Here is a 25,286-nt window from a genome sequence, read left to right as displayed (position 1 = left end):
ATGGGAGCCAACCCAGGACAAACTGACTCTATGGGAGCCAACCCAGGACAAACTGACTCTATGGGAGCCAACCCAGGACAAACTGACACTATGGGAGCCAACCCAGGACAAACTGACTCTATGGGAGCCAACCCAGGACAAACTGACTCTATAGGAGCCAACCCAGGACAAACTGACTCTATGGGAGCCAACCCAGGACAAACTGACTCTATGGGAGCCAACCCAGGACAAACTGACTCTATAGGAGCCAACCCAGGACAAACTGACTCTATAGGAGCCAACCCAGGACAAACTGACACTATGGGAGCCAACCCAGGACAAACTGACTCTATGGGAGCCAACCCAGGACAAACTGACTCTATAGGAGCCAACCCAGGACAAACTGACTCTATGGGAGCCAACCCAGGACAAACTGACTCTATAGGAGCCAACCCAGGACAAACTGACTCTATGGGAGCCAACCCAGGACAAACTGACTCTATGGGAGCCAACCCAGGACAAACTGACTCTATGGGAGCCAACCCAGGACAAACTGACACTATGGGAGCCAACCCAGGACAAACTGACTCTATGGGAGCCAACCCAGGACAAACTGACTCTATAGGAGCCAACCCAGGACAAACTGACTCTATAGGAGCCAACCCAGGACAAACTGACTCTATGGGAGCCAACCCAGGACAAACTGACTCTATGGGAGCCAACCCAGGACAAACTGACTCTATAGGAGCCAACCCAGGACAAACTGACTCTATAGGAGCCAACCCAGGACAAACTGACTCTATGGGAGCCAACCCAGGACAAACTGACTCTATGACAGCCAACCCAGGACAAACTGACTCTATGGGAGCCAACCCAGGACAAACTGACTCTATGGGAGCCAACCCAGGACAAACTGACTCTATGGGAGCCAACCCAGGACAAACTGACTCTATGGGAGCCAACCCAGGACAAACTGACTCTATAGGAGCCAACCCAGGACAAACTGACTCTATGGGAGCCAACCCAGGACAAACTGACTCTATGTGAGCCAACCCAGGACAAACTGACTCTATGGGAGCCAACCCAGGACAAACTGACTCTATGGGAGCTTTTGATTAATCAGAGATTATTATTTTCTGTTCAACCCCCCCCTCAGGTGGTGTCGGCGCTGCCTGATGACATCAGACCGGGACCGGACGTGTACGGGTTGCCATGGGAACCCGTCATCGTGTCCAGCCTGGTGGGCCTGGTCACCTTAATGATGTTCACCTGTCGCTGCTATAGCTCTGTATGTACACACACACACACACACACACACACACACACACACACACACACACACACACACTGGTCACCTTAATGATGTTCACCTGTCGCTGTTACAGCTCTGTATGTACACACACACACACACACACACACACACACACACTGGTCACCTTACTGCTGTTTACCTACCGATACTATAGATCTGTATGTACACTAGGGTTGCAACGGTACTCGGTGTTACCAGTGTTAACGGTGGGCGAGCACAACACAGAGTACTTTACTTGCACACCGATAACACTGTTAAATAAAAATAAAACGTATCCGCTGCTCTGCTCCGCCCCGAGGAGCGCAGTCGAGATGTGACGTTCGTGAACGATTCTGCTCTTTTGAACGGCTCTTTTAAATGAACGATGGGATTCGGTTCTCAATCGCGGGAGCTGTTCCTTGAGTGAGAGTGTCGAGAACAGATTCAGAATCAACGGATCATCCACAGGGGAGGCAAAGCCCATCAGACTGATGCCTCGTCTCCACTCGCAGGGCACGTTCCAGTAGACTAGTTGTGGCTTTATAATATCACAGCGCGCAGTAGGCGGAAAAACAACGATGAGCCAAACAAGAAAATGCAGGGCTGTTGTAACACTAACAGTGTTGTTGCTTTTTTACAAAGCTACATTTTCAATATGGTCGGATGGTTGTTGTTGTTGTTGTTGTAGCTTGAGGTAGCATTGGCTGCTACTGAGTGCTCACAAGACGACAAGACACTCAATGGTGGTTGAAACGGTGTTACCGATAACCGCGGTGCTGACACAGACTATATTTTCGGTGTAAAAAATCTCATACCGTTGCAACCCTAATGTACACGTGCGCATGCACATACAGTATATGCACACATAGTGGCTGATAGGTTGTGCATGGTCTTAGTGTCAAGCATTATAACCACTAAAGCATCGTATCATTTTAGATTTGAACCACTTTAACCATTATCTTTTACTTTGGCTATTCAAAAATAGCAGATCTACAAGCTCATAGCTTCACGCCACGCATAGACCGTAAAGATTAATGGACAGAAAATTTACATGAATCCAAATTTACATGAATCCAAAATACACTGATGATTGTGCTGTCAAACGATGAAACTATATGGTATCCATGGATTGTGGGGGGTCCCTGCTTCATCTTTCTCTCGACTAAGGGGTCCCAGGCCTGAAAACGTTGAAGACCCCTGCTATATACTGTACATTTCTTAAACATTTTTTATTCAAATATTTGCTTCTGGGGGGACCCTGGAACAACATTCCGCAGTCAAATACATACAATTTTGGGGGTCCTTCACTTTGTTGCATTTTCAACCCCTCGATAAAGCGTTGTTGTCTAAATGGACATCTGAATAGTATCTGATAGTATTTTGTGTTTTTTCTCTAGAGACACAGATAGCCTTTTCCCACAGTTTTGTTGTTGTTTCTCCAATCAATACTTTGTCATTGTTTATGACCGATCTAACAGTTTAATTCTCTCTCTCTCTCCCCCCCCCACACACACACACACACACACACAGGTCAAGAGCAGGATGTATAGAAGTAAGTGACCGTTAGCCATTCACTGACTGACCTCTGACCTTTAGTTCAATCATTTATCCTCCTGGTACAAACCCAAGAGCAAGCTTAGAAATATTAAATATTGTTGTTTTCATTTGTAAATCTAAGATGTCTTCTTCCTAACTATTATATAAATATAAATATAAGATGTCTCTTCTCTTACTAACTATTATATAAATATAAATATAAGATGTCTCTTCTCTTCCTAACTATTATATAAATATAAATATAAGATGTCTCTTCTCTTCCTAACTATTATATAAATATAAATATAAGATGTCTCTTCTCTTCCTAACTATTATATAAATATAAATATAAGATGTCTCTTCTCTTCCTAACTATTATATAAATATAAATATAAGATGTCTCTTCTCTTCCTAACTATTATATAAATATAAATATAAGATGTCTCTTCCTAACTATTATATAAATATAAATATAAGATGTCTCTTCTCTTCCTAACTATTATATAAATATAAATATAAGATGTCTCTTCCTAACTATTATATAAATATAAATATAAGATGTCTCTTCTCTTCCTAACTATTATATAAATATAAATGTAAGATGTCTCTTCTCTTCCTAACTATTATATAAATATAAATATAAGATGTCTCTTCTCTTCCTAACTATTATATAAATATAAATGTAAGATGTCTCTTACTAACTATTATATAAATATAAATGTAAGATGTCTCTTACTAACTATTATATAAATATAAATGTAAGATGTCTCTTACTAACTATTATGTAAATATAAATATAAGATGTCTCTTCTCTTACTAACTATTATATAAATATAAATATAAGATGTCTCTTCCTAACTATTATATAAATATAAATATAAGATGTCTCTTCTCTTCCTAACTATTATATAAATATAAATGTAAGATGTCTCTTACTAACTATTATATAAATATAAATGTAAGATGTCTCTTCCTAACTATTATATAAATATAAATGTAAGATGTCTCTTACTAACTATTCTATAAATATAAATATAAGATGTCTCTTCTCTTCCTAACTATTATATAAATATAAATGTAAGATGTCTCTTACTAACTATTATATAAATATAAATGTAAGATGTCTCTTCCTAACTATTATATAAATATAAATGTAAGATGTCTCTTACTAACTATTCTATAAATATAAATATAAGATGTCTCTTCTCTTCCTAACTATTATATAAATATAAATGTAAGATGTCTCTTACTAACTATTATATAAATATAAATGTAAGATGTCTCTTACTAACTATTATATAAATATAAATGTAAGATGTCTCTTACTAACTATTATGTAAATATAAATATAAGATGTCTCTTCTCTTACTAACTATTATATAAATATAAATATAAGATGTCTCTTCCTAACTATTATATAAATATAAATGTAAGATGTCTCTTCTCTTCCTAACTATTATATAAATATAAATGTAAGATGTCTCTTCTCTTCCTAACTATTATATAAATATAAATGTAAGATGTCTCTTACTAACTATTATATAAATATAAATATAAGATGTCTCTTCTCTTACTAACTATTATATAAATATAAATATAAGATGTCTCTTCCTAACTATTATATAAATATAAATATAAGATGTCTCTTCTCTTACTAACTATTATATAAATATAAATATAAGATGTCTCTTCCTAACTATTATATAAATATAAATATAAGATGTCTCTTCTCTTCCTAACTATTATATAAATATAAATATAAGATGTCTCTTCTCTTACTAACTATTATATAAATATAAATATAAGATGTCTCTTCCTAACTATTATATAAATATAAATATAAGATGTCTCTTCCTAACTATTATATAAATATAAATATAAGATGTCTCTTCTCTTACTAACTATTATATAAATATAAATATAAGATGTCTCTTCTCTTACTAACTATTATATAAATATAAATATAAGATGTCTCTTACTAACTATTATATAAATATAAATATAAGATGTCTCTTCATAACTATTATATAAATGTAAATATAAGATGTCTCTTCCTAACTATTTCCCCTTGGGAATTGGGGATTCCAATGTGGAACATTGAACATAAGAGCACATAACCTGGTAAAACTAAATAAATCCTCTCTTTTGGGTGCAAACCTCATACATCCCAAACTGTTAACTTCAGGATAAAATAATGAAATAGCAGAAGTAGCAAGATTCAAAATACTAATGTATGTACTAAATAATACTAATGTATGTACTAAATAATACTAATGTATGTACTAAATAATACTAATGTATGTACTAAATAATACTAATGTATGTACTAAATAATACTAATGTATGTACTAAATAATACTAATGTATGTACTAAATAATACTAATGTATGTACTAAATAACTACTAATGTATGTACTAAATAATACTAATGTATGTACTAAATAATACTAATGTATGTACTAAATAACTACTAATGTATGTACTAAATAATACTAATGTATGTACTAAATAATACTAATGTATGTACTAAATAACTACTAATGTATGTACTAAATAATACTAATGGCTTGAGATTTATCTCCCAGGTAAGGAGAGGTGAAGTTAGCAGTGATACTAATAGCTTGTGACTTATCTCTCAGGTAGAGAGAGGCACATGGCCTTGAAGGTAGCAGTAATGTGTGATGTGTTTCAGGTAGAGAGAGACACATGGCCTTGAAGGTAGCAGTAATGTGATGTGTTTCAGGTAGAGAGAGGCACATGGCCTTGAAGGTAGCAGTAATGTGATGTGTTTCAGGTAGAGAGAGACACATGGCCCTGAAGGTAGCAGTAATGTGATGTGTTTCAGGTAGAGAGAGGCACATGGCCTTGAAGGTAGCAGTAATGTGTGATGTGTTTCAGGTAGAGAGAGACACATGGCCCTGAAGGTTGCAGTAATGTGATGTGTTTCAGGTAGAGAGAGGCACATGGCCCTGAAGGTAGCAGTAATGTGTGATGTGTTTCAGGTAGAGAGAGACACATGGCCCTGAAGGTTGCAGTAATGTGATGTGTTTCAGGTAGAGAGAGGCACATGGCCCTGAAGGTAGCAGTAATGTGTGATGTGTTTCAGGTAGAGAGAGGCACATGGCCTTGAAGGTTGCAGAGCTGCTGGATGAGAAATGTAAAGTCCTGGAGACTCTCAGCAAGTGTCAACACGAGGTCAGTATGAAACCATGAGCCTCATCCTGTTAGCACGGTCTACGCCCGCCCTGGCGGTCGCTTCTCGTCCTTAGGGCGTCTTACTTGTTAATATATATGTTTTTGCACAATTAAAGAAACAAAATAAATTCAGATTTGAGATTAAAAAAAAATAGATTAAAACAAGTTATACAGTTAATCACACCTCATTGCACTACACAAATAGAAATGAGAAAAATAATCCATGCCTAGTATATTTAGCAACATAAATACACTATAGATGAATACAGTATGAATAATAACAACGTGTGTTTGTTCAGTATGATGAATACACTATAGATGAATACAGTATGAATAATAACAACGTGTCTTTGTTCAGTATGATGAGCTGGAGATGACGCTGAGAGACAGTGGAGTTCTGGCTCAGACGGAGAAGACAGAACAACTAGAGGTGAGACTGGACAACACATGGAATTAAGAACAACAGAGAGATGAAGCAGGGACTGGGACCCCTTAGCTGAGAGAGATAAAGCAGGGACCCCTTAGCTGAGAGAGAGATGAAGCAGGGACCCCTTAGCTGAGAGAGATAAAGCAGGGACCCCTTAGCTGAGAGAGATGAAGCAGAGACCCCTTAGCTGAGAGAGAGATGAAGCAGGGACCCCTTAGCGGAGAGAGATGAAGCAGAGACCCCTTAGCTGAGAGAGAGATGAAGCAGGGACCCCTTAGCTGAGAGAGATGAAGCAGAGACCCCTTAGCTGAGAGAGAGATGAAGCAGGGACCCCTTAGCTGAGAGAGATGAAGCAGGGACCCCTTAGCTGAGAGAGATGAAGCAGAGACCCCTTAGCTGAGAGAGATGAAGCAGGGACCCCTTAGCTGAGAGAGATGAAGCAGGGACCCCTTAGTTGAGAGAGATGAAGCAGGGACCCCTTAGCTGAGAGAGATGAAGCAGGGACCCCTTAGCCCCTTACATACGTATATGGCAGCCAAGTGCAATGTACTTAGGCTGGATTTAGATTACAGTCAAATCCAGCCTAAATCTGATTTATTTCTCAAACCTGACCTTTTGGCCCGACTGTTCACATTGCATTTGCAAGTTGACACGGATCTGATCTGTGCGTTCAGACTGATTTTAACAACGTCAACCCAAAGCCACCCTGCGTCGACATATCTGCTTTGGTTACCGTGGTAACAACGTAGGCGTCACGACTTTCTCTCTTGTTGTCCTGCCGTGAAATATGTCTTCATATTGCCTTAATTCTACCTGTACATTTCTCATGTACTGAGGCATCCCCCCAAAGTGATAGGAGACGTTGAATTCATCCCTTCCACTGAATGCTGCTCGACATTTTGTTCTGTAGTGTAAAACATTATGCTGAACTATTGTTTTAATTTCATTACACCCTCAAAATGCAATTCTCTCATTCTGTGATGACATCAGTGGCGCTCGGGTTGCGCTGCAAGTGAGGTTTTGGACAGTTTGACATATGATTGGTTCGTTAGATCAGGTTACTGCATTCACACTGAGACACATCTTTAGAAATCAGATCTGAATCAGATCTGAAACCACCTCTGGATGTGGCTCTCAGGTCACTTTTGAAAAAAATCTGATTCCATGTGACTAGGGATGAGACGATATGAAAATGTCATATCACGATTATTGTGACAAAAGAAATCGCGATTTACGATAATATCGCAATAATCTAAATCCATTATCTTGGGGCGGAACAAAAAATAGCAGATCTACAAGCTCACAGTGAGCTTGTAGAGCTTGTAGATTTTTGGCAAAGACATTTGATAGTGAGTGAAAAAAAGACTGTATCAAGTACGTATATTCTAAGTACCTTTTACCAATAGAGGGTTCAAATGGTATATGCAGCTCAGCAAATAAAAGGTGAATTGATCCCCAGTGCACGACGGAGGACGTTATCACAATAAATTAAATCTCCACGATACGATTATCACGAGTGTTTTTTTTTATCACGATAAACGATAATATCGTCCCATCCCTACATGTGACCTGTCTGCATTCAGACGTATTCAAACGAATCTGATTCCACTCTGGATGTGACACAGATCTGATTTGGATTTGGCTTCCAGTGTAAACCCAGCCTCAGTTAGTGTACAGCTCCTCTGGTTCAAGGTGTTGATGTTGTCCTGGGGTTTTTAGTGAAGGGTTAGTTAAGCCCGGATCATAGTCGGTCCGCGGTGGAAGGCTATCTACCGCGGTGTAGTCTTTTCGAGTCTTTTTGAGTCATGAAACTACAACGTTACATCATTCCTCACGGTGGAGAGCTTTACACCGTGAGTCCCAACACATCTCTCTGTTTTTACTATCAGACAGACAGGCTCTACACCCCGTTCACTGATTGGTCGACCTGAACCGGTCTAGACGGGGTAAAGGACTTCACCGTGGGCCGTGACTATGATGGCCTGCACTTATTTTCTGACTTGAGGTGGAAAGCTTTCCACCTCAAATTTGCGGTGGATAGCTCTCCACCGTAGACTCTGATCCGGGCTTTACTCAGTTAGTTTACAGCTCTGTTCAAGGTGTTGATGTTGTCCTGGGGGTTTAGTGAAGGGTTAGTTTAGTTACTCAGTTAGTTTACAGCTCTGGTTCAATGTGTTGATGTTGTTCTGGGGTTTTTAGTGAAGGGTTAGTTTAGTTACTCAGTTAGTTTACAGCTCTGTTCAAGGTGTTGGTGTTGTCCTGCAGGAGACTCATGATGAGCTGCAGCGTTCCTCTCAGGACATGGAGACGGACATGGACTCACTGAGACACCAGCTGGACACACAGAGACAGGACAGACTGGCACAGGAGAGGAGGGTGAGCACACACACACACACACACACACACACACACACACACACACACACACACACACACACACACACACACACACACACACACACACACACACACACAGAACAGACTGGCACAGGAGAGGACATGCACACAGGCATGCACTCACACACTCACTCTAAACCAGTGTTAATTTTGTCAACTAAGACTAAAAGACTGATGTTTTGTTGATAAGAATAGACTAGACTAAAACAATTTCAGAAGACTAAGGTGCCCTCCACACTACAGGCGGTTGCCGTCGGGGCTGCCGCTAGGATCAGCGGTGGCCGCACCGCGGTGAGACACAAACACACTCGCTCAGTGAGTAAACACAGCGCAGTATTTCACAAAGATGAACACAATCCATCTCTCACCGCCCGCGTACGCATGCACAAACGAGCACGCTCGCGGGGGATTTCACGGGACCGCGCCCGCTCTCCTCGCCGCCCCAAAACTTCGCTACGCGGCCAAAATAGCCGCCCGACCTCTCATTGAAAATTTATTGCTGGGCGGTGCCCGCGCGTAGTGTGGAACCCCCTTAAGGCTATTATTTGTGTTATTCAAAAGACTAAGACTAAATCTAAGTCTAAAGGGGAACACACCGAACACGGAGGCGACGCGGAGGCGACGTGGAAGCGGCGCGTCAAAACATACAGCCCCATTATTTTCAATGAACTAACCCACACCCACACCGGCGGCGTCAGACGCGCGCAACCGCTGGTCTGCCGCCTCGCCTGCCGCGCCAATACGCCGCTGTTCTATTTTCCCAGCGTTGCCGCGCGGTGAACATGTTCTCCCATGGTTCTCCCCACCGGGGGAAATGGATGTGCTGTGTGGCAGCGCGCCGCATCCAGTTGGGGTTACCGTGCGGCACTTCACATGCGTTGATACCGCGACGCGCCGCTGCGCAGCCGCCCGCGTCCAGTGTGTGCTCCCCTTAACACTAAATCTATATGAGCTGAAAAGATCTGACGAGTTGATCCCAGGCGGTTGTAAAACTTTATTTGTATAGCACCTAACATGACATGAAATGCAGCTCAAAGCACTTTACAGAGCAGAAGATGAAGCACAAGTGCTTAACAGAAAAATACACACGATTACAATAAAGCAGAGAAAAATAAAATCATTGAAGAACATTTAAAACCTCAGTAAGGACTTTACCATAAAAAAATAAACATTTTCAGAACAGTGCAGACTTCAATAGCAGCACAGGGACTTGCAAATTACAGCTAAAAGCAAGAGTAAATAAATAGTTCTTGAGCTGTGCTTTAAAGCTATCCTGCCTGGCTTAGGTGTTGGGGGAGTTTATTCCAAACTGTTTATTAGAGTTGGATCCACTCTAGACCAGAGCAGTTGATCCCAGACGGTTTGGTTGTGTTTCCAGATAGCAGAGCTGGAGGAGAACATGAGAAGAACTGAAGAAGAAACCAAAGATCTGCAAGACCAAGAAGAACAGGTACACCTCCTCTCCTCTCCTCTCCTCTCCTCCATCATCACACTGTCCTCCAAAATCCGAGATGTTAGCCTACTGTTTTATATATATATATATATATATATATGTATATATATATATAGTGTGTGTGTGTGTGTGTGTGTGTGTGTGTGTGTGTGCGCGCGCGCGCGCGCGTGCGTGCGTGCGTGCATGCGTGCGTGCGCGTGCGTGCGCGCGCGTGCGTTCACACCAGTGTGAAGGTGTACAACATGAACAGTGACTGTGTGTGTGTGTAGGCTCACACCAGTGTAAAGGTGTACAACATGAACATTGACTGTGTGTGTGTGTGTAGGCTCACACCAGTGTAAAGGTGTACAACATGAACAGTGACAGACTTCAGAAGAATCTGGACTCTGCAGCCCAGGAGAACACACTGCTGCAGCAGAGCAACACACAGGTAACACACACACACACACACACACACACACACACACACACACACACACACACACACACACACACACTCACACCTTTTCCTTTCAACCTTTATTTAATTCTCAGAGAACAGAATGAGAGCTGGACCCTCTTTTTCAGCAGTGCCGAGATTACTACAACAGTACAAAACAAAAACAACAATATGCAAAAAGAGAAGACAGAACACGTAAATCACTAGAATGACATGATCAAGAAAAGTATTCCATCACATGATATATGAAACTCAATTAAAGCAGGTACAGTTGATTGACCGATATATATCTGTCGATGAAGCCTGTAAAGTGTTCCATGTATGTGTGCCACAACACTTGAAAGATGACTTTCCAAACTCATTGGAGGCATTATGGAGTCTCAGGTAAGGGTGGGCGATATGGAGAAATACAATATCAGGATATTTTCCCAAGCTGTATCACGATATACGATTTCATCACGATTCTTTTTCACGTTGGTTTTTATGGTTATTTTCCAAGTTACTTGACAAAAACTAGACTCTCTGGGTTCCTTTTGAGAGGTCTAAGTTTAACTTTACAAGTATGTAACTCTGACAGCATACAAATGAAACCAAATGGACCCGTGAGGGTCCATTTGGTTTCATTTGTATGCTGTCAGAGTTAAGTGGAGACCTTGACATTTTAAAGTTTGAGAACTACTGATTTAGACCAAAATGCAGGTTTAAATTGAATTCTGCAATGAATCTCTGTATTAACGATTAAACAGGATTTCTTACAAGGCTCCCTCAAGTGTATCACGATATATACGATACCTCTGAAAAGGCATATCGTGGAGACATTGTATCATCTCCACGATAATTATCACCATATCTCCCACCCCTAGTCTCAGGCATCAAATAGTCCTGAGAACCAGTGTGATAGCCAGTCGTTTTCCACTCCAAGAGAGATTTAAACAAGGTGGTAATCTCCCAATTAAATCTTTATAAATAAAAGCCAATCGGGTCACAAGAGAGGGCCAGCCAACCTTATTATACATCATACAATGATGGGTGTTCTAGCTGTCACCTGTGATAAATCTGAGGGCAGAATGATAAACTGAGTCCAGTGTTTTAAGTGTGGTAGCTGATGTATTTCTAGATATTATATCTCCATAGTCCAGAGCAGAGAGGAACAGGCCTAAAAACGCGAAGCGGTACACAAGTATCTCTACAGTCATGTCATCAACATGGATCTGTCCCATTTCCCATATTCCCTCCTGATTGGCTACCATTGCCTTCTAAAGTCTGTGTATGCGACGTGACGGTCGCTTATCTCCCGATTAGGGAGTCTTACTGGTAGTTAAAATCTCAATGTGTTTAAAAGTGAGTTTTTCATCCAACCAAATCTAGGTACAGGTATTTATAGTGGGGCACTCGTTCAATGGAGGTGAAGTTGAAGATCATGTGCATTAAAGACTCTTCCCTTTGTGAAAAGCACATGAAGAGAGACGAGGAATGTACCACTGGTTCACTCATTCTGCTTCCAGCACAAGGAATCAGACCATCTCTCTCTCTCTCTCTCTCTCTGTCTCTCTCTCTCTCTCTCTCTCTCTCTCTCTCTCTCTCTCTCTCTCTCTCTCTCTCTGTGTAGTTGCAGCAGCAGACAGAAGGATGGGTGGAGCGGGTCAGTGAGCTGGAGGAGGAGATGAGGAGGTGTGAGGTCTCCTACGGAGCCATGCTGCAGGATGAGGCCTACAAGGATGAGAGCATCAAGGTAGGGCCCGTTACATCACTGTACCATCCTACAAGGATAAAAAAAATTTAAAACATTTTCCACATTTATTTAAAAAATAAATCCTGTTTCTGTCTTTTTTTCAATAGCTTGTATACATGATTACTGGGCAATTGAGAGATTGTTGATAGTATTGACATTTTGTTCTCAATTAATAAGTAGTATCTTTAGAAATGGCACGGTGGTATGGCCACCCTGCTCACTGTACCAAAGAAATATGATGTAGCCCCGACCCCCCCCCCCCCCTACAAGGTGGTAGGAGGTCCCTGCTCAATCTCCCCATCAGTATTTTTCTTTTTGAAGTTTTTATTGGAGGATTAAACATTTGAGATGCAGCATCTGGTCTTCCAGAGTGTCCTCAGGCTCAACACACAAACAATGACATGATACAATCAACATATAAGGGCTCTCACATGCACCATCCCACACCATTCTACATCTGTTACACATCATCAAAAAGATAATAATGATAAAAGTAAAAATGAAAAAATAAACTGTCCAAATAAATGAAAACATCAGTTATATAAAACAAAAATCAAAAACAGGAAGAGTTGCATTTAAGTGAATCAAACAAAGACATTTTGAAAACAGGAAATTAGGTAATTGATCTAATTGCAATAGGTAAATTATTCCAGTCATCCGGTGCTTTAAACTTAAATGAACGCATCCCAATTTCAGTCTGTATATTACCAGGTACAAAATAAGGTTGTTGAGTATGTCTTAATGGATATCTGGAACTATAGGGACATAAAAGCTGCTTCAAATATGAGGGGTAATTAAAATAAATACATTTGAAAATAAAAAGCAACCAATGAAACTGTCTAGCATGAGGAGATAACCAGTTGAGCAAATCATACAGAACACAATGATGTGTAAGGTAGGGACACCTGAGTACAAATCTACAGATACTATTGTAGGCTACATTTAATGAATGTAGTATGGGGGTCCCTGGCCTAAAAAACCTTCAAGACCCCTGGTCTGGTCTAACTAAGTAGTCTGGCTACACGAGGCTAGCATAGTGCCAGTATAGGAAAGCCAGTGTTTGAATTCAGCTCTTGTAATGTGTGGTGTGGTGTCTTCAGTCTCTCACAGATGGTTGTAATGTGTGGTGTGGTGTCTTCAGTCTCTCACAGATGGTTGTATTGTGTGGTGTGGTGTCTTCAGTCTCAGATGGTTGTATTGTGTGGTGTGGTGTCTTCAGTCTCTCACAGATGGTTGTATTGTGTGGTGTGGTGTCTTCAGTCTCTCACAGATGGTTGTATTGTGGTGTGGTGTCTTCAGTCTCTCACAGATGGTTGTATTGTGTGGTGTGGTGTCTTCAGTCTCTCACAGATGGTTGTATTGTGGTGTGGTGTCTTCAGTCTCTCACAGATGGTTGTATTGTGTGGTGTGGTGTCTTCAGTCTCTCACAGATGGTTGTATTGTGGTGTGGTGTCTTCAGTCTCTCACAGATGGTTGTATTGTGTGGTGTGGTGTCTTCAGTCTCTCACAGATGGTTGTATTGTGTGGTGTGGTGTCTTCAGTCTCTCACAGATGGTTGTATTGTGTGGTGTGGTGTCTTCAGTCTCTCACAGATGGTTGTATTGTGTGGTGTGGTGTCTTCAGTCTCTCACAGATCGCCTGCTGAAGATGAAAGCCTGGGACTCTGAGGAGGAGGAGGAGGAGGAGGGAGGAGGAGATGAAGAGCAGAGAGAGGGAGCAGGAGGAGACTCCAGTGAGTCACCACGACACGTCCAGAAGGTCCAGAAACTCATCTATGCTGCCAAGGTACCAACCTCAATCACACTGTTAAACACAACTCATCTACGCTGCCAAGGTGAGAGAGGGCGAGATCATTTAGCGACCTACAACCGGGTCGCGACGTGGTCGGTAGTTTTCAGCGACCGGGTCGCTAAATCGACCGACTGGGACGGTAAAACCACCGACCGGGACGCTAGAACCACCGACCGGGACGCTAAAACCACCGACCGGGTCGCTAAATCGACCGACCGGGACGCTAAAACCACCGACCGGGACGCTAAAACCACCGACCGGGACGCTAAAACCACCGACCGGGTAGGTAAATCCACCGACCGGTGGTCGCTTCCACCGACCACCGGGCTACTAACCCTAACCCTAACCCTAACCCTAAACCTAACCTCAGTAACCTTACCTCAGTTAGGCTAACCTGCCACGCAACCTCCCGACCGGGTCGCTAAATCACCGACCGCGTCGCTAAATCACCGACCGCGCCGCTAAAGCGAGCGACCGGGTCGCTAAATCGACCGACTGGGGCGCATAATCTTCCGACCGGGTCACTAGATGTACCAACCGGGTCGCTAAATCTACCGACCTAAAACTGCAGGCAGGTCGGTAGATTTAGCGACCGGGTCGGTCGATTTAGCGGCGCGGTCGGTGATTTAGCGACCCGGTCGCTCGATTTAGCGACCCGGTCGCTCGATTTAGCGACCCGGTTGCTGAAAACTACCGACCACGTCGCGACCCGGTTGTAGGTCGCTAAATGATCTCGCTCCTACTGGCCAAGGTACCAACCTCAATCACTGTTACAATAAACACAACCACATCAACACCAGTTTAAAAGTCCAAAACACAGTGGTTTATTAACAATGTTTAAAACATGGATAAGTTACCTCAGGATGGGCCCTTGTACATAAAACACATCAAAACCAACACCCTATTCTTGTACCCAACAGAAAGACAGAGTTCTTACCTAACTGAACTAAACACATAATCAAATGTTATGTGTTTTTCAAAACTGACTTTTACAGCATGTTAAGTTTTCAAACATGAGAAAGATGCTGTAGTAGACAAACGTTTCTAATTATATCATTATTCTAATCATATACGTCTGAATTGTGTATCTCTCAATGCCTCATATCTGTGTGTGTGTGTGTGTGTGTGTGTGTGTGTGTGTGTGTGTGTGTGTGTGTGTGTGTGTGTGTGTGTGTGTGTGTGTGTGTGTGTGTGTGTGTGTGTGTGTGTGTGTGTGTGTGTGTGTGTGTGTGTGTGTGTGTGTGTGCAGCTGAATGCAGACCTCAAGTCGGTGGACGAGGATAAAGATCGTGTTTTTGCTAAACTGAACGATGAAGTGAGAGCTAAAGAGGAGCTGCAAGGTTAGTGCTTACTAGGGATGCGAATCTCGACCACTGAGGCGATACGATACGCACCTCGATACACTGCCAGCGATACGATATAATTGCGATACATTGAAATCCTGCCGATACGATACATCACGATTCACCCCTGTTCCCGATACGATGCGATACGATTCACCACGATTCAAGCCCACATCCCAAAATGTAAAAAACATAGCGACTAAAAATGTATGAAATTTAAATTCAAGGCAATTTATACAGTTTATACAGTTTCACTGTAGTAGGCTCTGTCTAACAACCCAACATATGTGACTCAGCGTGACTGAGGGGCAGTCATTTCGGAAGGCAGGGTTTTTCACTACTGCTAATATGACTTTTTTTTTTTCTTTTCTAAAATTAAAAAAGCCACAAATGCATCTCAAAATATCTAGGCTACATTTCACTTAAACGCCAGAGCTTAACTCTGCATGTAAATAAGACCTTTTTTAATTAATGTGAGAGATCGTCAGGTCATTTGCAGGTTAGACATTTATTTAGAACTTGAATATCTCAAAAGTAGTATTTCAGCATGGCATCATTCTATAAGCCATATCTTCAAAACTATTGGGTCAATCTCCACAACCAATATATCATTTTGTAGCTATGATCCCCATCTTTCAAATGAAAATGAGAAAAAATGCAATGACTAGCCGTCAGCTGCGCTGGGACACATAGTATTCTGGGAGAACACAAAGCTGCTGGCTATTGTAGAATTGTTTGATAACTAATCATATAGAAGGTCTATGTCATTATTAGTATATGTCTTCAACTGGGGGTCAGGGACCCCAATCCAGCGTTATTACAGGGGGCCTGACAAATATTTGTGTGATACAGTAGGCTATAATGCCTAGCCTACAGCGAGGGTCCCTGCTTGATCTCTGTCTGAGCTAAGGGGTCCTCGACCTGAAAAACAATAAAGTTTGTATATTATATTATATTATATTATATTTAATCCAGGATTATGCAATTTTTATAGCCAAAATGTTTTAAAACAGCCCTACAAGCTCACAGTGCGCCGCATCCACGACGCGTTGTGAGCTTGTAGGTCTGCTATTTTAGGTGCGACACCCTTGTACTGCGATGTATAAATTAGGCTTCTTTCCCAAAGCAGAACTAGCAGCAGAGAAAGTGAGAGAGTTGCTTGCATCATTGCATCATCAACAGGAAAGTTGTAGAACAGTGACAAATACTCTGTTTTAAACGCAAGCAGTAGTCCTACAACACCCAGCAACATTGTTGTTGTGTGTGTGCAGTTAATATAGCGCAGAAGATGATCTCAATCAGTTGTCCGTCAGAGATTCGCTAAGAAACGGCTGTTGATTACATATCACTCAGCCTGTGCTACTCTGTGACAACAATCAGCGCAGCGGACTTGGATGTTATAAAGCTAAGTACTGTACTACTAATCTTGCATCTTTTTAACCCGTGGGGCTGCTAGTTCGTCTGTGTTGATTCACTCGCATTTCGCTGCACTGTCTGTCTCCCTGGTTGCCTGCATGCAGAGTGCAGATGTTGTCCGTCTGTCCGAGTCGCAGCTCGCGTTAAAGACTGGCTTTTGGGGAGGCGGGGGCCTCGGAAACACAGGATAGAATGAAATACTATATAGAAGAACCGATACAACCGCGGAATTTACCGATCCAGACACTCACGAGGCATCCTTGTGCTTCTGTTCATGTGGTCATAAATAACTCTCAAATACCTGGAACGCGCCCGAGTCGCGTTAGATTTTAACCACTTTAACCATTATTTTATGCTTTGACTTAAAAATAGCAGATATACAAGCTCACAGCAAGGACCCCCCAAAATTACAGGTATTTGACCACGGACCCCCATCTCAAAATATGTTGTTCCAGGTACCACTCAGAAGCAAATATTTGAGTTACAAATGTTAGCTTTTACGTGTGTGTGCGTGTGTGTGTGCGTGTGTGCGTGTGCATGTGTGCGTGTGCGTGTGTGTGTGTGTGTGTGTGTGTGTGTGTGTGTGTCTCCAGATGGCATCAAGGACATGGAGAGGGAGAAGTCATCTCTACAGATAGACTCAGATCATTACAAAGAACAGGTCTGTCTGGAGCTCATATACATGTTTCTGTAGCAGTAACCTGTCTGTCTGGAGCTCATATACATGTTTCTATAGCAGTAACCTGTCTGTCTGGAGCTCATATACATGTTTCTATAGCAGTAACCTGTCTGTCTGGAGCTCATATACATGTTTCTATAGCAGTAACCTGTCTGTCTGGAGCTCATTGACATGTTTCTGTAGCATATATACATTTTTGCTTATAGAGCAGTGAAGTGTGACGTAATTTACCCATCCTACCTGGTTCACGGTTTTCTTCCCCCATTCTGAATTCCCATAGACCTTTTTCATATGGCGTCATATAAGAACTGTGTTCCAATTATAAACAAATGATCTCAGCGGTTTGACTCATATGGATATGAAGAATCAACTGATGGTGAGAAAACGCTAATGTTACTGTCGCCCAATTAGTTAAATTTTCGCTAGAAACAGGCTTTATCAAATATGAGTGACTGACTATCATAAACCATACAGAGCCACCTCGCCGACAATATCGCAAAGGCTGTTTGTTTACTTTTGGACCACAATGCTTATATGAGAGGATTTAAGATGACTCAATGTTATTCTCCATAGAGAATGACTTCCATGGAACCGGGGGATGAGCGAGTCACGTCATGACTTCACTGTTCTATTGTTGATCACTCTGGATAAAGCGTGTCTAAATGCCTCCATTGAAAACTGTTTAGATTTTTGTTTTGAATTTTGAATTTGAAATGTTTATTTAGAACAAGGCAATTTCCACAAACGAAGGCAAATAATTCAGAATAAAAACCAAAAGCATATTGGAAAAGGAGTGAGAAGAAGCATATTTTATTGCCCACCCCTTTGATTACACAGATTGTTGTATGTGCAGAACTAGACACCAGAACACATCTACAGAGCTGTTAATGATGATGTCCATTAATGGAATCAAATGTACTTTTATTCATTCTGTACATTATGTTTATTCCTCTCTCCAGGTCCAGCGGCTCCAGCAGAAACTGCAGATCATGACAGAGATGTACCAGGAGAACGAGCTCAAACTGCACAGGTGCACGCACGCGCGCGCACGCACGCACGCACGCACGCACGCACACACACACACACACACACACACATTAGCAGATAGGGTCCAGACATACCACTGGAAGACCTCCAGGTCTATTGCCTCTCTTCCCGGGAGGGAGGGGCCGTCGGGTACGTTGTCAGACATGCTGACATGGTGATAACTGTGTTCTCTTCTCAGGCTGCTGACGGTGGAGGAGAAGGAGAGGATGCAGAAGGAGGAGAAGCTGACCAAAGCAGACAGGAACATCTCTCTGGCCATGGAGGAACTACACAACTACAGGTTAATAACTAACTATACAACTACTACACAACTACAGGTCAATAACTAACTACCAGTGATGTTGCTAGGTTTGGGTAATGGGTCCCGGGTCCCACAGGTGGCCAACTGGCCATTCAAATGGGTCCCAGAATTATTTTATGGGTCCCGCGACGACACACGCTTTATGTATCAACGGCGGAAACATCAAAGGACTTTAATTTAAACAAATAGTGGCAAATAGCTACTTAACACTTATGTTGCAATGATTTTTTCTCTTCAATGTCCCGCGATGCCATGGTCTCCATAGACTTCCATGTAATTTATAGTGCACGGATTGTGCACGCCCATGCCTAGATGATGCACCACGTGTGTGCAGGCTGTTCACAGCTTTCAAACAAAAAATCCGCTTGGAAATCCACTCAGGCATTCATGATTTAGCAGCCATTATGTTTTCTTCAGATGTAAACAAACATGGCTGCCATGTTTGAAAGAATGGGTTGGTATGGGGGTTAAACATGCAATTTCACGATCGCGATCATGCCTAATACATTTCTGGAGGTCCAAAAAACATTTTCTTCAAAAACGGCCCAAACTCGGGAAACTCGGGGTTGGCACAGCGGTGGTACCAATACAAACTCGGGAAACTCGGGGTTGGCACCATATGTGTTAATAAAGGACAGAAGCATGGATTTACAAGACAATCTCAATTATCTCATCAATAATGCCAGAACCCAAGGCTGTGGAGACTCCACCACATGCAGCTCAGCTGGTGCAGTGAAATGACTGATAGCAGGAAGGATAGAGTTGTATGCATCCTGGGGATGCATGGATGCTTAGTTTAATGAGTCCTTTATTAAATATATGGGTCAGGGACACAGGATGCAGGGCTTGTAGCATCACTGAACTACACAACTACAGGTTAATAACTAGACTCTATGGAGGAGCTACACAACTACAGGTTAATAACTAGACTCTATGGAGGAGCTACACAACTACAGGTTAATAACTAGACTCTATGGAGGAGCTACACAACTACAGGTTAATAACTAGACTCTATGGAGGAGCTACACAACTACAGGTTAATAACTAGACTCTATGGAGGAGCTACACAACTACAGGTAATTGAAGCTTCAGCGTTAGTTTCTGCAGGACACAGGAGTCGACTCAGCTGTAGTCAGCTGTCAGTCAGCTCTGTTCTCATTCCTCATTAACATATCTGCTGGTCATTACGTCACATGACTGTCATACTCCAATCAAAGTACTCGTTCAGTAGGGAAGGCTCCTTTAAATACGGCTTGCTTTCTCTACCTATGCTTGGTTTCCGAAGCTTCGGAACATTCACTGCTAGCATTCGCTCCTCCACCCCAGCCTCCACCTTTGCACGATCAGTCTGGCTAAGCTCAAATACTTGTGACTGATTGTCTGATTAACTCATTTCTAGCCGATCCCGAGTATACTCGTGAAAAATACTCAAGTATTTAGAGTGCCGATCCCGAGTATACTCGCGTAAAATACTGTATATAGAGTAACGCCGGTTCTCCTACCCTACGGACCGTTGGAAAGTCCTGGCACGATTGGACTCGCCGATTCATCATCATCACGGATCCACGTGCACAAAATAGTAATCCCATAACATGGAGGCCGACGGGGAATCTCATCTTTAATGTCATTGTCCATTTTCTCCAAACAACACTTTTAAAGCCAAGGATGGCATTAGATTCTCGCTACAATAACATAATAACAAAGGCATCGATCAGCCATTTTAGAAACCGCATGGAGTGACGACGGCTCCCGTTGTATGACGTCATGACGTCAACCCGGAAGTGTTTACGCAATGGACTTCTGGCCTTCAAAATAAGACAATGGAGCGTATGGAAACCTGCGAGAGGCACGCTGGACATTTAACCCGTTCATGTCTGGAGCACTAAATGGGTTAAGTAACATGTCAATGTATTGCTATTGTTCTGCTATTGCATCCCTGTGCTTGCTTAGCGTTCCCTGGTTTTGCTTAGCATGCTCAAAAAGCATGCTCAAAAAATTCAGGTAACATCTCCCAATGCAGAGCCCTTTAGCGCCAAGAACGCATCAGGTTACTGACTAGTTATGACTAGACCAGTCATTCTCTACCTTGTTTCACCTGTCGCCTTTATGCAAAATACTTGCTTTTACAATTTATAGATTGTTGATTTCAGACACAGTTATTTACAGGCACACATACTGTATACGTTCTAATTCTGGGTGTGTTTCTTGTGTCTGCAGGCAGAGGGCAGTAGAGATGGAGGAGGAGTTGGAGAAGACCTCTCAGTCCTATCAGACCCAGATATCTGCTCATGAGAAGAAAGCTCACAATAACTGGGTTAGTGACACTAACCTAACTAATATTAATACTAACTAACATTAACTAAAGCCCTTTGCACACAGGCGCGTTTAACCGCACGGATAAAACGGACAATATAATTTTTTGAAAAGAAAACAATGATTCTCTATGACCTCATGCACACCGGCTCCGAATTAGCCGTGCGACGAGTGGCTGCCGCCGTGCGTTTTTTTCTCGATCGAACCCAGTTCGATTTGTGCGTCTTGTTGCATGCGGTAAAAAACTCATCACTCCTTTTATGACTCCTTTTAGGATCCGCAGCGTTGATTCCGCACAGCCTTGCACACCAAATCCAATGCGTTTTATTCATGCCGCAAACGAAAAAAACGCAACTGTCCTGTGTGCAAAGGGCTTAATACTAATACTAACACTAACCCATATCTCTGCTCATGAGAAGAAAGCTCACAACAACTGGGTTAGTGCCAGTCAGTAACGATAACGCAACATGTTGCCTTGGAAAACAACAAGTGTTGGTCAAATAGAATACATTTTCTGATACTGCATCGTCTATTTCTTGCTTCAAATATTTGTAAAAAACATTCTGGAGCAACGTTTAGTTCTAAATGTCGCTGTGTGTTTGTTTACATGGCTGACATGTTGGATACAGCATAACACTCAAACAGTGCAGTCTGAGTGCAGCAGGTGTTCTGAGCCTTTGATTAGACATCGGTCTGTTATAGAGCGGAGCGGTCTGTTATCAAGAATTATTAATCGTTGCTCTCAAGAAAGTTTTTTACAGACAGCTGAAAGTGTTCCACAAGTGTTGTGCTGGGCGTCCCGTCCCCCCCAACGCGACATGGTCGCCTTGGAAAACAAGGAAGTGTTGATTAGACAGAATCCATTTTCTGATATACTCCGTTCTCCAGACCATTTCTAGCTTAAAAATATTTTAAGCTAGAAATGGTCTGGAGAACGGAGTATATCAGAAAATGTCTGTAAAAAAGGAAATACTTGGTTTTGTTTTTAGTTTTGAGTCAAATTATTATTTTTATTTAGTAGCCGGGTAATAAGCGATAACTCAACCAACCTGTGTAATAAATGCGTTTACGTGTGTGTGTGTGTGTGTGTGTGTGTGTGTGTGTGTGTGTGTGTGTGTGTGTGTGTGTGTGTGTGTGTGTGTGTGTGTGTGTGTGTGTGTGTGTGTGTGTGTGTGTGTGTGTGTGTGTGTGTGTGTGTGTGTGTGTGTGTTGCACAGCTTGCAGCGCGAGCAGCAGAACGAGAGCTGACAGACACCAGGAGAGAGAACGCCCTCCTCAGGCAGAAGTATGTATGACATCTAAACCTCACTGATTGTGACCGTCAGGTCGCACTTACTATCAAAACCTCCACAAACTGTGAGTCCGTCCGTCAGTCAGTCCGTCAGTCCGTCAGTCTGTCTGTCACACCTCACACGTCACACTATTGCCCTGCTCATATCTCCGCAACCGTTGGCCCGATCCATGCCAAATTTTCCACACATGCTCCTTGGCTGCCAAACTACAACCTCCAAGGACCCCCGGAGCTCCAGGGACCCCCAGGTCCCTGGGGGACCCCCAGATGTAAAAAATGACCAAATGTGCAAAAATGACCAAATGACCACCCCAACGGGGCTGCTCACGGGGAATTCCCGGGGACCACCGAGTCCTGGTGCTCCAGAACGGATGCAAAAGTGGTGGCGCCCCCAGTGGAGGACCCCCTCCACTGCAGCTCACATAAAATGCCCTAACTCGGGCTAGGAGCGTCCGGGAGAGCCGGGGCCGGTACCTATTCGTCCGCCAAGGCAACGCGGAGACCCCACCCCTCATTTCTCACATGGCCCTCTTCTAGCGCCACCATGAGGCCGATTCTTGCAAAACACATTTTTGGACACAGCTCCTACAGATTTGGCCCTAAAATCACACAAATCGGTACACACTATGTCTACACTCATGTCATCTCTTTGTGTATACATGTGACCTGACGGTCGCTTATCTCCCGATTAGGGAGTCTTACTGGTATTATTTGTGACGACCAAATGAACGCCATTCATTCCTTAACAAAACACAAACTGTCAACATGAAAATGAACTGTGGCTCTCTCTGTGTGTGTGTGTGTGTGTGTGTGTGTGTGTGTGTGTGTGTGTGTGTGTGTGTGTGTGTGTGTGTGTGTGTGTGTGTGTGTGTGTGTGTGTGTGTGTGTGTGTGTGTGTGTGTGTGTGTGTGTGTGTGTGTGTGTGCGTGCAGGATAACAGACACCCAGTTTAAAATGGACACCATAGGTAAAGACCCCTATGCCCTGGACAGCCTGGCCAGACCACTACCATACAGAGGTACACATGCACGCACACACACGCACACACATTATTACAAAACATTATTACTAAATAAACCAATGATTCCCTATTTTGTTCTTCGTCAATTAGATTTGTTTGTCTTTCTTTTCTATTTCCTTTATACTTGTCGGTACATTTTCTACATTTAAAAACAGCAATGCATTGATATTTAAAAGAACATGCACTTGGTAGTTTGTACTTTTAATACTTGAGTATTTACTAGTTAAAAAGAACATGTACTTGGTAGTTTGTACTTTTATAAAGATTTGTTTTTGGGCTTTTTATGCCTTTATTGATAGGACAGTAGACTGACAGGAAATGGGGAGAGAGATGGGGAATGACATGTGGCAAAGGTCGTCTGGATCGGGAATCGAACCGGCGACGCTAGCAGGCATCATAGCCTAGTATGTGGTATGCGCCTTAACCACTAGGCCAGCGGGCGCCCTGGTAGTTTGTACTTTTAATGCTTGAGTATTTACTAGTTAAAAAGAACGTCTCAGACGTTCTTCCTGCGTTATGGTTTAGCAGTACTGAACAATTTACAGTTTAGGCATTTTAGCAGACGCTCTTAACCCTTTTAGGCCTAGAATTATTGACTGCTTTAACTATTGAAAAATAGCAGATATACAAGCTCACAGCGCGGCACCGAGTGCTGCGCTGCGAGCTTGTAGATCTGCTATTTTTGAAAAATCAAGATTTTTTTTGCAGGTCTTTGAATATATCCATTTAAAAGCGAACATTTGTAACTCAAATATTTGCTTCTGGGTGGTCCCTGGAACAACATATTTTGAGATGGGGGTCTGTGGCCAAATACCTGTAATTTTGGGGGTCCTTGACATGATTTAGAGGAAAGGTTTAGAAGTCGGGTCAAAGATCGGGTCAAAGATATTCAAAGACTTGCACACATTTTCAAGATTTTTCAATAAATACGCTGTGTGTGGAACCCCCACATTTTTGGCAGCATAGCTGCTATAACATTGTAAAACACACAAAGACAAAAGCAAGTACTGAAAAATACATTACAATAAACAGTAAAATGAAAGACAAACAAAAAACGATAAACACACCACCGGTTTGACATAACGGATATTGCAGATAACCAGAGTCTTTTTCACACAAAGTGTAAGTCAGTTTTTCCAACGGTATCACACCCAACACCTCTCTATACCAGTCGTCCAGTGTAGGAGTGTCTTCATGTATCCACAGTTTGAGAATAACCTTTCTTGCTAAATAGAGCAGTCTGTAGTTTTTAGTGCGACAGGGAGTTTATTCCACAGTTTGGGGGCCAGGAGGGAGAAGAGTCTAGGACGAGTGGATCGTTGTCCTGGGGTTTTTAGCGAGGGTTCTGTCAGCATCCCTGTGTTGGCTGATCTGAACCGGTATTGAACCCTTGAGCTTGTGACCCCGCGGAGGCATAATGTGTTTTGGGTCAGAGACCCTAACGAGTGGATGGGGGTCCATGCATCTGACTGTCTGAAGCGTGAATCAAAACAGCATCCCGGTTTCGACAATGGAACAAGGGGGAGCGCTTGTTTTCGGTGGAGATGACGGTGTTTATATTATAAACACAATCTGATCTAGCAATCATGACATAGGCTATTTATTATAATCACTAATTCACTATGAAGTGTCTTT

At 42.4% G+C, this 25,286-nt stretch overlaps 1 protein-coding gene across 2 annotated transcripts in view; it reads left to right on the top strand.

The window, feature by feature from the left end:
- mia2 (MIA SH3 domain ER export factor 2) overlaps positions 1–25,286 on the top strand; it is an 83,101-nt gene that overhangs the window by 42,841 nt on the left and 14,974 nt on the right. For both annotated transcript variants that reach the window (XM_080750686.1, XM_080750685.1), the window contains exons 11-26: positions 1,136–1,267; positions 2,801–2,822; positions 5,913–6,001; positions 6,360–6,431; positions 8,694–8,804; positions 10,204–10,275; positions 10,604–10,708; positions 12,327–12,449; positions 14,073–14,234; positions 15,490–15,580; positions 17,593–17,660; positions 18,638–18,708; positions 18,904–19,005; positions 21,244–21,340; positions 22,557–22,624; positions 23,563–23,648. In XM_080750686.1, the coding sequence (XP_080606812.1) occupies positions 1,136–1,267; positions 2,801–2,822; positions 5,913–6,001; positions 6,360–6,431; positions 8,694–8,804; positions 10,204–10,275; positions 10,604–10,708; positions 12,327–12,449; positions 14,073–14,234; positions 15,490–15,580; positions 17,593–17,660; positions 18,638–18,708; positions 18,904–19,005; positions 21,244–21,340; positions 22,557–22,624; positions 23,563–23,648 (1,471 nt within the window). The remainder of the gene's footprint in view (positions 1–1,135; positions 1,268–2,800; positions 2,823–5,912; positions 6,002–6,359; positions 6,432–8,693; positions 8,805–10,203; positions 10,276–10,603; positions 10,709–12,326; positions 12,450–14,072; positions 14,235–15,489; positions 15,581–17,592; positions 17,661–18,637; positions 18,709–18,903; positions 19,006–21,243; positions 21,341–22,556; positions 22,625–23,562; positions 23,649–25,286) is intronic.

This window comes from Nannobrachium achirus (assembly GCF_963921795.1).
Source record: "Nannobrachium achirus genome assembly, chromosome: 20".
Lineage (NCBI taxonomy): Eukaryota > Metazoa > Chordata > Actinopteri > Myctophiformes > Myctophidae > Nannobrachium > Nannobrachium achirus.
Note: the sequence above shows the minus strand (reverse complement) of the source record. Positions and strands in the feature narration are given on the sequence as shown.